The sequence below is a fragment of the Moschus berezovskii genome, chromosome 1, assembly GCF_049115385.1.
Source record: "Moschus berezovskii isolate FMDL1 chromosome 1, NW_MosBer_1.0, whole genome shotgun sequence".
In the NCBI taxonomy this organism is placed as follows: domain Eukaryota; kingdom Metazoa; phylum Chordata; class Mammalia; order Artiodactyla; family Moschidae; genus Moschus; species Moschus berezovskii.
Genome location: NC_142460.1, coordinates 14,593,794 through 14,611,358, shown reverse-complemented (window position 1 = coordinate 14,611,358; position 17,565 = coordinate 14,593,794). Strand labels below are relative to the sequence as shown.

At 43.5% G+C, this 17,565-nt stretch overlaps 1 protein-coding gene across 1 annotated transcript in view; it reads right to left on the bottom strand.

Moving 5' to 3' along the window:
• Positions 1 to 17,565, bottom strand: part of KCNH8 (potassium voltage-gated channel subfamily H member 8) — a 495,092-nt gene that overhangs the window by 298,597 nt on the left and 178,930 nt on the right. Inside the window, exon 2 of the mRNA XM_088834824.1 lies at positions 12,419 to 12,652. Within this exon, the coding sequence (XP_088690950.1) occupies positions 12,419 to 12,652 (234 nt within the window). The remainder of the gene's footprint in view (positions 1 to 12,418; positions 12,653 to 17,565) is intronic.

Below are 17,565 nucleotides of genomic sequence, written 5' to 3'. Positions count from 1 at the left end.
GAGATCCCTGTTTTCCATCGAGAGCAGTGATTTAATTTTATTTTGCTTGCAATTTGAGTAAAAATAACAGAGTCAACCTAAAGAAAAATGTTCAGTTCAATTCAGTTCAGTCGCTCAGTCGTGTCCGACTCCTTGCAACCCCACGAATCACAGCACGCCAGGCCTCCCTGTCCATCACTGACTCCCGGAGTTCACTCAAACGCATGTCCACCGAGTTGGTGATGCCATCAGCCATCTCATTCTCTGTCATCCCCTTCTCCTCCCGCCCCCAATCCCTCCCAGCATCAGAGTCTTTTCCAGTGAGTCAACTCGTCGCATGAGGTGGCCAAAGTATTGCAGTTTCAGCTTCAGCACCAGTCCTTCCAATGAACATCCAGGATTGATCTCCTTTAGGATGGACTGGTTGGATCTCCTTGCAGTCCAAGGGACTCTCAAGAGTCTTCTCCAGCACCACAGTTCAAAAGCATCAATTCTTTGGCGATCAGCTTTCTTCATAGTCCAACTCTCACATCCATACATGACCACTGGAAAAACCATAACCTTGACTAGATGGACCTTTGTTGGCAAAGTAACGTCTCTGCTTTATAATATGCTGTCTAGGTTGGTCATAACTTTCCTTTCCAAGGAGTAAGCATCTTTTAATTTCATGGCTGCAATCAGCATCCGCAGTGATTTTGGAGCCCCCCAAAATAAAGTCTGACACTGTATTTCAGTAGGTATATGGAAATGAATGACAAATCTTGAAGGTGACATGAGTCAGAATTAAGAGAGTTTTCCACAACTCCGTCAGGTTTAAGATTCCCTTCTGTATCAAACTCTTATATTTCCCTCTTTTCTATTTAGAACTGAAAAAAAAAAAAAAAACCTGCCTACCAATAATACACATTATTTTCAGAAAAGTGACAGTCTATATCATTAACAGTAATATAACATAAATAAAAGTGAAGTTGTCCCTGATAAAATAATAGGCACCTCAACATAAAATGCGCAGGAATGACTGACTACAGCAGAAGATGTCATCAAGAAGTTGGACCAATACGTGGAATCACTGGGAATGCAATGGCTCAAAGTACAAAGCCCATGCAGATGTACTGTGTCTGTGACAAGTATTGTGAGTCACTGACAAAGTCTTCTGAAATGGTGATTTCAGAACAAGATAAAACTCGATCTTCTCACATTACACTATGGTTTTATTCTTTGAAATTCAATAGAAAATTAAAGCCTTCCACAAACACACTGTGTGTTAAGTTCCTAGTTCAGGTCATTAGCAACCCGGGTTTGACTTCCTGGCAGCCTGGCGGGGCACTGGAAAGTCAGGCAGTGCACAGAACTGTGTTAAGAAATGCAGGCAGTGTGTTGTACAGCAGACCCTTGCGATTTACTCTTCATGCTTAGCTGAGACTACGTTCATTGAGCAACAGTTCTGCACTCACCCCTGCTCTCAGCCCCTGCCAGTGGCCATTTCAGTCTCTGCTTCTTTAAGCTGGGCTACTTGAGATACATCATAGAAGGGGGCCATAACAGATGCACTTCATTTAGCATAAGGTTAAGAGGACAGACCTCATGTTAAGCGTCCTTGCCACAAAAAAACAAAACAAATAACAAGAAACCAGAAAAGAACACAGGAAATTTTTAGAGGTGATGGATCTGTTTAGTACCTTGGTCGTGGTGGTGATATCATAAGTATATGCAAATATCCAAACTCATCGAGATATATACACGAAACATTTGAAATGTTTTGTCTTCCAGTTATACCTCAATAAAACTTAGAAAGAAAGAGAGAGAGAAAAATGAGGGAAGTCGGGAAGGAGGTAGAGAAGGCAGGGAGGGGGGGGGAGGGAAGGTAGGAACCAGGAAGGAAGAAAGAAGGAAACAAGAGAAAGCCAAGTCCAACACCGGGCAATGCTTCAGTGGCAAGGCCATCCCACTCATTACAATATATCCACACCCCTGACTCCATTAAATGTCAGAAGTACCCCCAATTTTGAGTTAGAGGATTTTTATACAATCTAGTTTCTTTACTCACAATCTTAGGCAAGTGGCTTAAATTCTCATCTGCTTAATGTAAATATAGCCACATGTTATAGGCTGAATTTTGCCCTCCCAAAAGAATAAGTTAGAATTCTAACCCACAATATCTCAAAATGTAACCTTCTTTGAATGCAGCATTATTATGGAGACAAGATGAAGTCATTAGGATGGGCCCTGATCCAATGAGACTGATGTCATGTTAAGATGGGGAAATCTGGACACAGCTACCCACACAGGGAGAATAGTGTGCGGAGATGAGAGCAGAGATCAGGGTGATGCTTCTACAGGGTAAAGAACACCAAAGTGCCAGGAAACCTCCAGGAGCTAAGGGGGAGCAGGGGACAGATCCTTCCTCGTCATCCTCAGGAGAAAGCACCCCAGCTGACCCCTTGATCTCAGAATTCTAGACAGCTTCTGTTGTTTAAGCCCCTCATTCTGTGGTACTTTGTTATGATAGCCCTAGCAGACTAATATATCAGGATAATATGTTTGCAAAATTAACTGTATCATTTTAATTTTCTTCTCAAATCTTTGTTCTCTTGTAGCATTTCTCTTCCTGTTGGGTCTACTTAATATAAAATAGGCCTGAAAGATAAGCTTTCTGCAGAGAAGATATGCTAAGATACACATCTTAAGGTTGGGGTTTGTAGATTCAAGCATGATGATCCTCCATGACACAGAGATGATGTAATTTTGCACCATTAACATTTAGCCAAGAAGCTCAAAGTCTGGAAGAAGGTGAAGACAACATAACCTCCCAGCCGGTCCATCCTCAGCTGGAGGGATTGTGAGGAAGTAGAAGAGGCAGAGTTAATCTCTCTGTGTGTTTCCACAGTTTGAACCTGGGAGAAGTGGTGTCTGAAAGTTTTCTTATTGTTTTATTTTTTCTTTGATTAAAGTTTTGTTTTTTAAATACATTTTGAAGGTTACTTTCCACTTACAGTTATTGCAAAATATTGGCTGTATTCCCCTTGTTGTACAATGTATCCTTGTAGACAATCTTATGTCCAATAGTGTTCTGACAGTTTTTTGTAAACACTGAAGGCAGAGAGACCATTTACCTCCTCTTTAGGACTCTCGAGATAAGCTGATTGTCAGGCTATCTCTCTGCCAATATGAAAGTGGCTAAGATGCCTACTTTTGAGGAAACAAGACAGTTTCAAGGATGTGTGCTCGGAGGCTCCATTTGCTTCCACGTGTGAAGGATGGGTGGGCTCGCCTGAAGTGTCTGTAGGCCTCCCAAGCCTCGCAATGTTGAACAATGATGAAGGCCTTGATTCGTGACGATGAGAGGGGAGGCAAGAATAGAGAGAGACCTACCGCGGTTTCAAGAGCCAAGGGAGGGTGAGGTCATGTAGGGCTCACCACCAGCCACGAAGTCCAGCTGGAAACACTGAAGAGAGAGCATCAGACAGATGGGCCAGGCGTGAAATGGACGTACAAGGCGTTAGCGGGACCCTTTCTATACCATGCCTCGAGTTCAGATAGGCGCCTCACATTCCAACCATGCAAGCGGAAATTTAGATGGAAAGAAAGGAGAAAGAAATGATTTAAAAAAAAAAAAATGAGCTTACATACCAGAAGCAATTATACTTTAGCTAAAGAGATTTTTTAAAAATACAGCAGTGGCAATGGAAACATTGGTTTTGAAATATCCCCAATCCTTTCACAAAATTACAGTAACTAAGATAGTAAAATCAGAAATCCTCAAAATATATATACGACAGTGTGTCCTCATAAACCTTAGAATACAGGATGATGGGCAATACCAGCCAAGAAGCTTGACCCTTGCCGGAAAAGCAGCTTTATGAGAAAGAAAAAAAAGAAGGTAAAAAAGAAGGCACGTAATAGCTCCAGAGCATGGGACCTCATAACCTGTCAACAGGTATCTGCTCTCCAAAGCAGAAATCCTCTGGAAGTAGAGGGTTCCACACACAGATCTGAAGACAATTAAAACTAGCAGAGAGCTTCCTAGTCCCCAATTTGAAGTTGAGTAAAAACTTGGTTACAGAGAGATAGCATGGTGTTGGAGTTGTCTGAGCATTCAGAGCTTTCAGAAAATTCAGCAGAAAATTTTTGTTGGAAGTATAGAATTCACCAAGGTATAGAACTATTAATATACTGAGGATAAACTGTTGGAACCTGAGCTCAACTTGGTCAGAGCAGGAAATTCAGGGTGAAGAAAGGAAACAGTTCTAATAACATTGTGAAAGAGGCCCCGACTAGGAAAGCAGACCTATCTCAGAAAGTAGCAAAAATCGCACTTAGATGGGGAAGGCATTGAATCAGAAACTCTGGGGGAATGGCAAAGGAGCCGTCGATTTAGGAATGTTTTCCCGGCACACCTCTATTTCCAATATTCTTAGAGATGAGAAGGACACGTCTTATTCCAGCATGACAGTGGAATGGGATGGAAGAAGAGGCAGAGACAGACTTATCTGAATACAGACACAGAAAGTCAGAGCGAGTGAGAGCCACTCGGTCACGTCTGACTCTTTGTGACCCCAGGGACCATAGCCCGCCAGGCTCCTCTGTCCTTGGGATTCTCCAGGCAAGAAGACTGGAATGGGATGCCATTTCATTCATTGCCACAGAAAGTCAAGACGCCCCAGAATATTCCATAAGCACACAAAGCGTAACTATTTCAAAAGTAAAAGATAATTAAGGAAAACAACTGAATCAGTGCATGGCATGCGTGAAACAAAAGCATGGATAGCACACCCTGATTTAGAAAAGCTCAGGAATGAAATTACTAGGCGATGAATTCTGTGCCTTCAAAATCCATATGTTGAAGCCCTGATCCCCATTATCTTAAAACATGACTGTATTTGGAGATAGGGTCTGTAAAGACATAGCTAACTTAAACTGAAGTCATAAGGTGGGCTCCAATCTGACTGGTGTCCTTGTAAGAAGAGATCGGAACAAAAACACACAAAGGGAAGACCACAGGAAGACAGAGGGAGGCGGAAACGGGCGTCTCCAGGCCAAGGAAAGAGGCTGCAGAAGAAACCAACCTATCCAGCACCTTGTTCGTGGCTTCTGGCCTCCAGAATTGTAAGAAAATACATTTCTTTTGTTTAGGAAACCAGGTCTGTGGGTTGTGATGGAAGCCCTAACTAAGATGGTAGGCAAAAGAAGGATAGAAATAATATGAGCTAACTGAGCTCAGGGGAGGCTATAAATGAAAGACAAATAACTGAAGACTTGAAGAAATACAGTGTGAATAGATATACCACAAAAGGAAAGGAAAGAAAGTATACTGCACAAGTAAAAACAGTACAAAAGAAAAAATAAAACGAGAAAGAAAATAATATGTTCAGAGGACAGGCAAGGATCCAACACACATGTAATAAGTAATTGTAAAGAGGAAAATCAAAGCAAGAAGACAGACCAGTGATGATTAAAATCCCAGAAAAATTTCCCAAGTGAAAGGGACTTAGACACTACAGGGCATATCACACATCAAGAGAAAAGAATCTGACCCCCAAAATTCTGTACCAGGTATCAGTAACCTGGATGTAGGCTAAATCTAGCCCACTTCCTGTTTTTGTAAATAAAATCTTTATTGGAAGACAGTAACACGTATTCATTTACGTATTTTCTAGGGTTGTTTTCAGACTATGATGACATAGATGTGTACTTGCAACACAGGCTGTATGGACTGTAAAATGCATAATATCCATAATACTTACTCTCTGATTCTTCACAGAAGTGGTACGCTGACCCTAGCCTATGCCAAGATACATTCTAGTACAACTATTAGAGTAAAATAAATGAAGAAACAAATGACAGGAAGTGAAATGAGATAATTGAATAATTACTTGAACATCCAGGACAAAACCACAACTCACTTAATCAGCAGCAGTTTTAGAGTAAAACAATACTCTATGCCAGTCCATGAGAATAAACACAATTGAGATGGTAAAGTGAATAAAACACAAATGGAAGGTTTGATTCTCAGCAAACTGGTCTACAAATACTAAAGACCACAGTCACACTGTTATTAACATGCAAGAGTTCAGGGAAACAGTTCCCATGAGCTCTTCCTGAGATGGCTCAGAGAATAAGCTTCTGATAACCAAGACATGATCAGAAAAACTTTAGGACAGAATATATGGTGATCATTAAGCATATCCTGAAAGATGATGCTGTGAAAGTGCTGCATCCATACATGACCACGGGAAAAACCATAGCCTTGACTAGATGGACCTTGGTTGGCAAAGTAATGTCTCTGCTTTTTAATATGCTATCTAGGTTGGTCATAACTTTCCTTCCAAGGAGTAAGCGTCTTTTAATTTCCTGGCTGCAGTCAGCATCTGCAGTGATTTTGGAGCCCCCAAAAATTAAAGTCTGACACTGTTTCCACTGTTTTTCCATCTATTTCCCATGAAGTGATGGGACCAGAGGACATGATCTTCGTTTTCTGAATGTTCAGCTTCAAGCCAACCTTTTCACTCTCCTCTTTTACTTTCATCAAGAGGCCTTTGAGTTCCTCTTCACTTTTTGCCATAAGGGTCAGATCATGAACTTCTTATTGCCAAATTCAGACTTAAATTGAAGAAAGTAGGGAAAACCACTAGACCATTCAGATATGACCTAAATCAAATCCCTTATGATTATACAGTGGAAGTGAGAAATAGATTTAAGGGACTAGGTCTGATAGATAGAGTGCCTGATGAACTCTGGACAGAGGTTCATGACATTGTACAGGAGACACGGACCAAGACCATCCCCATGGAAAAGAAATGCAAAAAAGCAAAATGGCTGTCTGAGGAGGCCTTACAAATAGCTGTGAAAAGAAGAGAAGTGAAAAGCAAAGGAGAAAAGGAAAGATATAAGCATCTGAAAGCAGAGTTCCAAAGAACAGCAAGGAGAGATAAGAAAGCCTTCCTCAGTGATCAATGCAAAGAAATAGAGGAAAACAACAGAATACGAAAAACAAGAGATCTTTTCAAGAAAATTAGAGATTACAAGGGAACATTTCATGCAAAGATGGGCTCGATAAAGGACAGAAATGGTATGGACCTAACAGAAGCAGAAGATATTAAGAAGAGGTGGCAAGAATACACAGAAGAACTGTACAAAAAAGATCTTCACGATGAAGATAATCACGATGGCGTGATCACTCACCTGGAACCAGACATCTTGGAATGTGAAGTCAAGTGGGCCTTAGAAAGCATCACGACGAACAAAGCTAGTGGTGGTGATGGAATTCCAGTTGAGCTATTTCAAATCCTGAAAGATGATGCTGTGAAAGTGCTGCACTCAATATGCCAGCAAATTTGGAAAACTCAGCAGTGGCCACAGGACTGGAAAAGGTCAGTCTTCATTCCAATCCCAAAGAAAGGCAATGCCAAAGAATGCTCAAACTACTGCACAATTGCACTCATCTCACACGCTAGTAAAGTCATGCTCAAAATTCTCCAAGCCAGGCTTCAGCAATATGTGAACCGTGAACTCCCAGATGTTCAAGCAGGTTTTAGAAAAGGCAGAGGCACCAGAGATCAAATTGCCAACATCCGCTGGATCATGGAGAAAGCAAGAGAGTTCCAGAAAAACATCTATTTCTGCTTCATTGACTATGCCAAAGCCTTTGACTGTGTGGATCACAATAAACTGTGGAACATTCTGAAAGAGATGGGAATACCAGACCTGACCTGCCTCTTGAGAAACCTGTATGCAGGTCAGGAAGCAACAGTTAGAACTGGATATGGAACAACAGACTGGTTCCAATAGGAAAAGGAGTGCGTCAAGGTTGTATATTGTCACCCTGCTTATTTAACTTATATGCAGAGTACATCATGAGGAACGCTGGGCTGGAAGAAGCACAAGCTGGAATCAAGATTGCTGGGAGAAATATCAATAATCTCAGACATGCAGATGACACCACCCTTATGGCAGAAAGTGAGGAGGAACTAAAAAGCCTCTTGATGAAAGTGAAAGAGAAGAGTGAAAAGTTTGGCTTGAAGCTCAACATTCAGAAAACAAAGATCATGGCATCTGGTCCCATCACTTCATGGGAAATAGATGGGGAAGCAGTGGAAACAGTGTCAGACTTTAGTTTTTTGGGCTCCAAAATCACTGTGGATGCTGATTGCAGCCATGAAATTAAAAGATGCTTACTCCTTGGAAGGAAAGTTATGACCAACCTTGATATCATATTAAAAAGCAGAGACATTACTTTGCCAACAAAGGTCCGTCTAGTCAAGGCTATGGTTTTTCCAGTGGTCATGTATAGATGTGAAAGTTGGACTGTGAAGAAAGCTGATCACCAAAGAATTGATGCTTTTGAACTGTGGTGCTGGAGAAGACTCTTGAGAGTCCCTTGGACTGCAAAGAGATCCAACCAGTCCATTCTAAAGGAGACCAATCCTGGGTGTTCATTGGAAGGACTGATGCTAAAGCTGAAACTGCAATACTTTGGCCACCTCATGCGACGAGTTGACTCACTGGAAAAGAGTCTGATGCTGGGAAAGGTTGGGGGCAGGAGGAGAAGGGGATGACAGAGAATGAGATGGCTAGATGGCATCACCGACTCGATGGACATGAGTTTGGGTGAGCTCCGGGAGTTGGTGATGGACAGGGAGGCCTGGCGTGCTGTGATTCTTGGGGTCACAAAGAGTCGGACTCGACTGAGCGACTGAACTGAACTGAAGCATATTTCACTGTAGCATTAAGACTGAGTGAAGAAAGAATGCTCTGAAATGGAGATGTAACTGGGAGACAGGAAGGGGGAGGCACGCAGACAGCACGAGAAGCAGACCGTGAGTGCTGCGTGTCCTGCAGATTTAACGTTAAGTGGTACTGATAGTACATTCCTTTCAAGTAGCTAGTGGGGAGAAGAGCAGGGGGAAGGGACTCCTGGGGACACCGATATAACAGTTCCTATGATAGGAAACGAGGAACAAACTAAAAAGCAGGACTGTATAATATAAACATCTCACATAAAGATAACTTGAAAAAAACCCAAAACTTTCCAGATCACAACAGCAGCACTTCAAAGAGAGAGAGAGAAAGAGCAAAGAAACGAGCTCACGCTCTAGAGTGAACACAGACATCCCACAGGGGTTTACTGAATTGACCAAGTGACACTGCGATGGAGCCACGCGACGGACACCTGTGAGAGAGCAGGATGGATGCATATGACGTCATAGTATGTGACACTGCACAGTCCTATGATGGACCCAAATGATGTCATGCTGTAACTGACCAGGATGGATGCATATGACGTCATAGTATGTGATACTGCACAGTCCTATGGATCCATAGGATGTAATGCTGTAACTGACCAGGATGGAGCTATATGACATCCTACTATGTAATGCTACATAGTCCTGTGATGGATCCACAGGATGTAGTGCTGTAGAAAAGAATGAGTGACTGCCATTCAGCATGTGTTGTTCTGCAAGGTACACACCAGTGTAAAGGATATTGTTCTGAAGTTATAGAACAGGCCGCAAAGTATGCTGTATGTACGAAAAGGAGGGAAGCACACAGGTATAAGCATCTCTGATATCAAAAGAAACAAGGAGAGGATAAGCACCAACTTGACAAAATGGTCTCCCTGTGTTAGCACACCCACACATTTGATCAGCCATGGTGGATGCCTTTTGTGTATCAGCAGAACCAAAGGGGGCAGCTTTATGAGAAGACATCTTAGTGGCACTGTTTCTGGTACACAGGGAGAAACCAGGAAATTTAGAGGGAGGACAAGAATGAGCAATGTTAACTCCTGCACGTAAACATGTAAAATACGGCTCGATGTTAGCCAAAGAAAATTTTGTGTATTATGTTTCTCTGTGAAACTAGCTATCCTTCTTAATTATTCTTTAACTTGTAAAACCTTTATTCTTTCTTGGTCCTTTAAAGTGTTGCATCCAAAGAGGTCCGAGAGCAGTGGGCGTTTTTATAAGAAGCAGCTTCAGGAAACCCTGCTGGGGTTCACTCCCACCTGGCCTCTAGGCTCTCCGTCTTCCGGCCTTGCCGACGGCTCCTCCTCAGCCTAAACCTTTCTCAGAGGTGCCCCATTCGGATATTGTGAGAAGGCGTAAAAAGGAAGAAACACAAATGGATTTGCACAGACCATTACAAGCACCTACTGGAGAAGGCAATGGCACCCCACTCCAGTACTCTTGCCTGGAGAATCACGTGGACGGAGGAGCCTGGTGGGCTGCAGTCCGTGGGGTCGCTAAGAGTCGGACACGACTGAAGCGACTTAGCAGCAGCAGCAGCATCTAAGAAGGACAAGTCTGCAGTCAGCAGATACTTCAGCAGATACTTCCTTTTCCGTTTGTTCTCCGGATGGCAGTTTTATCACTCCCTACCAGTCTGCAGTCTCAGGGATGGCTTCCACTTTCTTTGATCTCAGGCCCTCTCTCCAAGGATTGTTAGAGGCAGCTAGAAGGCTTCTGCTTTATCATATTTGCAATGCAGTCCTTATCTACTGACACTGAGAAGCACACAATGGTCTGAACCTTCTTCCTGGTGCCAGAGAATTGGATGTCCTACTCCTCCCAGAGGAGAAGGCAATGGCACCCCACTCCAGTACTTTTTCCTGGAAAGTCCCATGGACAGAGGAGCCTGGTAAGCTACAGTCCATGGGGTTGCTAAGAGTCAGATATGACTGAGCGACCTCACTTTCACTTTTCACTTTCCTGCATTGAAGAAGGAAATGGCAACCCACTCCAGTGTTCTTGCCTGGAGAATCCCAGGGACGGCGGAGCCTGGTGGGCCTCTGTCTATGGGGTTGCACAGAGTTGGACGCGACCGAAGCGACTTAGCAGCAGCAGCAGCAGCAGCACTCCTCCCAGAGGAGTGCTCGCCAAAACTTCATGACTACTGTGCATCCAAAATCACACCCTCGAGGAATGTCCTCCAAGGATAAATCACTTTGAAAAGGGGATGAAGGTCCACGTTCAGGTTCCAAAATCTCCTCCTAAAAATGACCCCAACACTAAGTATCAAATTGTTTGTTAATTGACAAACAATTAACCCTGGCTCTCCAGCCTTGCCTGAACATCCCGACCCTTACGTAGGAGCTTACTGGGACTGTCATAACAAAATACCACAAACGGGGTGCCTTAACAACAAATCTTTATTTTCTCATAGTTCCAGACAGAGGCTGGACTTCCCAGATCAAGGTGAGGCCTCTCTCCTTGACTTGTAGACAGCTAGCTTACGGCTGGGTTCCTGCACGACTTTTCCTCTACACATTCCTGACGTCTCTTCCTTTCCATATAAGGACGCCAGTCATGTTGGACTAAGACCCCATCCTTACAACCTCACTTAACCTTAATTATATCTTTAAAGGCCCTATCTCTACAGCCACGTTAGGGATTAGGGCTTTTTTAAAACATATTTCTTTCTAATTGATTGATGATTGCTTTACAGGATTAGGGCTTTGATATATGAAATTTAAAGAGACATGATCCAGTCCACAGCACCACAGGGAAGGAGAAGAAAAACTAGAGGACAAACAATTTCATTTTTTAGGGCGTTTGCTCTGATAGTGCACGAGTCATTCCTCTTTCACGTCGTTGGCAGGAACCCTGTCACATGCCAGGCTAGCTGCAAGGAAGGCTGGGGAACATATTCTTTCGCTTGACAGTCGTGTGCCCAGCTAAGTAAAACTCAGGGGGCTATGGCACTCAAAGGAAACCTATTGAAGAAAGAGAATTCTGGAAACTGCAAAGACGTGGTTTGCTCTCAGTTTTGATTGAGCTTTCCTCCAATACGCCACCGCCTGGATTCACTGCTCCTACCACAGGATAATGATAGCTAGTCCCACGCAGAAGGGACTAGAAGCCATACCCATCCCTAGACAGTTTTTCATTTAGGAGACAGTCACAAAGCCACACCCATAAAGAATATTTGGTGTTTCCCCAGTGGCAGTTTCGAATCCAGGCAAATTTGCTCCCACCCTGAGACACCGTGTGCTTCTCACTTTGTCTCCAGAATTTGAGACTGGTGAGAAAGGCTTCATGGTCAGGAAATTGGAAAAGAAAATACCTACGCTCGTGTCCTTTAATTTTTATGCTAGCAGACATTTGAATCTCTGTCCCTAGTGACTCTATTCTTTAAGTGTTAAGATGGAAAACTATGTCTGGATAGAAGATCATCTGTTAATATATATTAACAATAATCATATCTGATATATATCTTAAGCATGACCACAACATAATAGTAATACACTCTATTTTAATATATATTAACTCAGTTAATATGTTGATTTTGTGTAACTATAAATTTTCTAAATTTTCATGTAGTTTATGCTGCTAAGATCATTAAGCCTTAATGGGAGTTATGGAGCAATCACATCAATGGCAGTTGAAAGAAGGTGATGTTTCACCACTGTCCAAGGAGCCGCCAACAAAGGAGTTCAACTCACCATTCTTCTTATAGAACATAATTTCTCCTTTGAATTCTGTCTTTTCCTCCAAGGACTTTTCTATTTGAAGCATCAGTTGCTCATTGGTTTCAACTCCGAATAAGAATTTGCAGCTGCAGCTCTTCTGCATGACTTCTGTTCGGGCAAATCCAGCGAGCTCACAGAAGCCATCCGAACAGTAGACAATGGGGAAACCCTTGGCCACCTGGGCGTTGGCGAGGATGAAGTTGCTATCTGCAGACCACCAAGGAGAAGACAGTCAGCAGGTAAAGAAGCGTGAGAACGTCACAGTAAGGAACGATGGGCATATATATTCAGCTACCGGTACCTAAAGCATATATCCTGATGTGCTGGGGTAGCAAGGAGACACCCAGAACGTGAAACAGCACTGACCTGCCTAAGTATGTGTGTAGCGTCAACTCCGGCTTGCATTCTGAAACCCACCATGGAGAGAACAGAGTATTTCTTAACCTGCTCTGAGGCGTTCACCATGCAGGTAGCAGTAAGGGTTGGGGTTTCTGAGCATGGATTCTGGTTGAATCTGCCAATTGAGAAACAGATTGTTCACATTCTAAACCTCAGTGGCCTCAGGTTTGATTTCCCTAAAAGCAGACTCTGAGACAAGGATGAGTGTCAGTATTTTACGTGGTTGGTGATTCTAGGAAGGAAGGAAGTGGGCAGGGCAGTACAAAATAAGGGAGGCGATAAAGGGTGAGGCAGAAAGAGCTTTACAGCTATGAGCAGCTGGGCGCTGATCCGTGGATCGGGCGGGTGGGTGAGGGCGCTGATCCGTGGATCGGGCGGGTGGGTGAGGGCGCTGATCCGTGGATCGGGCGGGTGGGTGAGGGCACTGATCCGTGGATCGGGCGGGTGGGTGAGGGCGCTGATGGGTGGATTGGGTGGGTTGGGGCACTGATCCGTGGATCGGGCGGGTGGGTGAGGGCGCTGATGGGTGGATTGGGTGGGTTGGGGCGCTGATCCGTGGATCCGGCGGGTGGGGGCGCTGACTGGTGGGCTGCCAGAGTGATACTGTTGCTTACTTTACAAGTGTGTTCTCGGGATTCGTGAGAAATGTTAGTATAATATCTGGCACAAATAAGTACTCAATAAAACCATTCTTAGGAGGATCATTCACTCTTTACGTACAGACACTACTGTGGATAAAATAGATAGCTAACAAGACCCTAAGGTACAGCACAGGGAGCCCTACTCAAGGCTCTGTGGTGACCTAAATGGGAAGGAAATCCAGAAAAGAGGGGATGGATGTATACATATAACTGACTGATTTCACTGAACAGCAGAAACCAACACAGCACTGTAAAACAGTTATACTCCAACAAAAATTAATTTAAAAAGAGTATCATTCACATCTTATAGCTGCTATATTAACAAATAAGAATAGTAAAGCAATAAAACAAACAGGACACAACCATCAAGTACTTAGAGATAACTCCTGAAGGAGAGTCTAAAAGGCAATATTCAGGGAAGGTTCAAAGTTTTTGAGATTAAATGAGAGGGATGTTTACAGACAAAAAGATGCAATTTGGAGATGATGTTTAAGCTAAGGCATGTAGAAAATGTGTTGGTGGGTGAATTTCAGGTTCAGAATGAATTAGAGACAATTATGAAATCACTCATTCATTGGTTCATGAAACTATAGTTGAACACTGTCAGTGTCTCAGACAATATTAGAGGCTGGGATTTTAAAGATAAGAAAAAGAAAAATGGAAAGAACTACAGCATACGTTGTTAAATGAAAAAATCATGATTTTGTTTAATATGTTATTTGACAGAAAATATATAAGCCCATATGATCCTGCATATCTATGCATGCATGTCTGATTAGTTGTGTCTGACTCTTTGCAATCCCATAGACTGTAGCCCACCAGGCTCCTCTGTCCATGGGATCTTCCCAGGCAAGAATACTGGAGTAGGTTGCACTTCCTACTCCAGGGGATCTTCCCGTCCCAGTGATCAAACCCATGTCTCCAGCGTTTCCTGCACTGGCAGGCGGATTCTTTACCACTGAGCCACCTGGGAAGCCCATAAACGTTTACCTGTATCCCCAAATAGGAAGCGTTTGTGTTTATCTGAAACTCAGTGGGATAAATGGTAACTGTAGATGTCTTTAGGGAGGGTAACTATGGGCAGAGGTGGTAAGAATACTTATTTTTGTCATATTCCTTTGAATTTTATACCGTATGTTTCAGTATTGCTTATTCAAAAACTAGGATGTTTAAAAGAGGTTTGCAGCAGACATCATTTGTCGTATGCAATGAGAGAAGGGGAATTCCAGCTACGTCTGGGGGGCCAGCAGGACAAGCAATGAAGATCTACTCCACGGGCTTTCCCGTCTTGTTAAAACACCTGTTGCAAGTTTCCATAGACCCCAATAGCTGGCAGAACCGAACGCACGCTCCTCAGCTGTCCTCCAATCAGCCCTCAGCCCAGAGTGGAAATCCACGTGCTAACACCCCCATCCTGCCTGGGCCAGGCTGCCCCCCTCCACCTGCCCAGCCACCCTCTCCCTGTGCAGAGAACCGGAGCTTACATCACACTGGGAACCCTTTACGGGTACATGCTTTGAGCCCAGAGCAGTGAATTAAATTATCCAAGACCACTATTTACTTTTCTCACACTTTACAGAAGCATCTGTTGATGGTGTACTATGTGCTGGACCTTGTTCGAGGTGCAGAGGCAAAAAAGTATTTTACTGACAGATGCCATCCCTGCCCTTGAGGATCAGCCATGCGCCCACGGGGGTTCCCAGCTGGGTCCCGGGGGGCGCCGTCCTGCCGAGGCGACGGCCTTGGTCTCGCCAGCTCTGCACAGGCCTTGGTACCTCTGAGCATTAGCACCTCTTCCTCCCTCCATTCTAAAACTCTGGCTGAGAACTTGCTTAGAAAATGTAAATTCACTGCGTTGGCAAAGCACTCAAACGTCCTGAAAGAGCTTTTAATGTGTTTCTCAGAAGTCATTTTTCAGTGGACCAGTGGCGTGTTGACTTTCTACTATAAGAAAGTACTGACTTTCTACGATATACCAGGCGACAAGGTTCTACCATATGGCAGGTCCTAGGGAGAGCTGACAGAAGACGTTAAAAGATGAATAAGCTATAGTCTCTATGGATGTCCCCTGTGGCTCAGACAGTAAAGCAGCTGCCTACAGAGCGGGAGACCTGGGTTCCATCCCTGGGTCAGGAAGATCTTCTGGAGAAGGAAATGGCAACCCACTCCAGTACTCTTGCCTGGAGAATCCCATGGACGGAGGAGCATAGTAGGCTACAGTGCATGGGGTCTCAAAGAGTCGGACATGACTGAGCGACTTCACTTCAAGTTACAGTCTCTAGCTTCAGGATGTTACAACTTAATTAGAGAAATGCATGGATATCAAAAACATTAAAACACAGAGTATGATAAGCGCCAAATCAGTGGTGCACAGATAAGCACTATGAGGGATGAGAAAGTGAAGATCCTGGGCTTGAAACCTGATTAGCTAGGAGTAAGACAAAAGTAGGTGGGGATAACTATCAGAAGTCCTGGGAGGTCAGAGCGGACGCCTGGGTGATCAGCTCAGAGGAGGGACGGCGGAAGGAGCCGGGACGGAGAAGCAACGTTCCATCCGGTGCTAACAGCCGGTCTCCCGTGGTTTCCGTCGCTGTTTACGCGCTCAGTCGTGTCCAACTCTGCGACCCCGCGGACTCTAGCCGCCAGGCTCCTCGGATCAAACCAGCGTCTCCTGCGTGGCACGCGGATTCTTTACACTGAGCCGCCTGGAAAGCCCCGCTCACGATTTAAATAGCCACATTAGCTTGCTTTCGGTGGTATTTACCAGGTATACCTTTTCTCATCTTTCTACTTTTGGTCCTTGTAGGGACTTGTTCTTTATGGTTGTGTCTTGCACAGAGCATACATTTAAGAAGATACGTACACCAGCCTGAGGTCCACCAACTTTTATTACGATTACTCTATTATATTGTTCATTGTTTTACTTAATTTGTGCTTTCCCTTCACTGCGTTCTGTTGTTTTGTCTTTTCCATTTTTAACAGTTAGGGAATATAACACATCTAAAAAAAGATTTATAACGGTATTTACAAACAACACTAAACACCCATGGCTCATTCATCTAGTGAAAACCCCTGTGAGCGCCAATCAAACTGTATTTCCATCCTTCCAGGAGAAGACGGCTACAACTTGAACTTCTGTAATAATCATTCTCAGTTACATTATTTTTGCCTTGTGCAACATATGGCCTGTTATTTTTCCAATTCATAGGGCATGTACTATGGTATTTCATTCTATATTCTTAGGGCGTGTATTATGGTATTTCATTCTATATAATTTTAGTGACTTGCTTCTTTTATTAATCTCCTTAGCATCTTTACAACTGCTTATGAACACAAGAAAAGATCCATGTTTCAGAGCTACAATAAGCTTCTGAAAAAAGCCACTAAAGGATTCAACCAATTGCCTGATCTGTGCATTTCAATTAAGGACTACGGTGTGTTCAGGATAGTTGATTCTCCTTGGAAATACCCCTCAAATACAAAGCATAAAAAAAAAAAAGTCAGGCGTTTGGCCCTTTCTGTTTATACTTAGCGGTTGTCCTCAATATGTAATTGCATCTCGATTCCAAAGAGGATTCAGTGGCAGTCGGTGCCCCATACAGCCCAGTATACTAGCGGCATGAACAGTCCTTCTGTTTGGGAAAGAGTAGCTCCTACCCAGTCATCTGCTGAGAAACAGATGCTCTTCTGAATACCAGTCCTGGAATCTCCAAAGAAGAAGTGTGACATTTACCTTAGAATTACGTAAAACAAAGCCACTGCCATAATGATTATCAACCTATCACAGGCATATCACTAACCACACATATGCCAAGGGTATTTAACCTTCTGAAGAATCAATTATGCATATGTGATATGCATCTAAAGGTCACACAGCTTCCCTCTGCTTATTTCTAGGTCATCCTTTTGTGTAAATTCAGTAAAGTGCCAGTGAACAGTAGGATCTAAATGTGTTTACATTTTAGGTAGTTGCTTATTTCCCTAAATGCCTCCTTAGCCAAAAGCTTTCATGTATCATCAGAGGGAATCTCAGGGCTGGTGGAGACCCAGGTCATTTCCCTGAGTCCCTAGTGTAGGGTA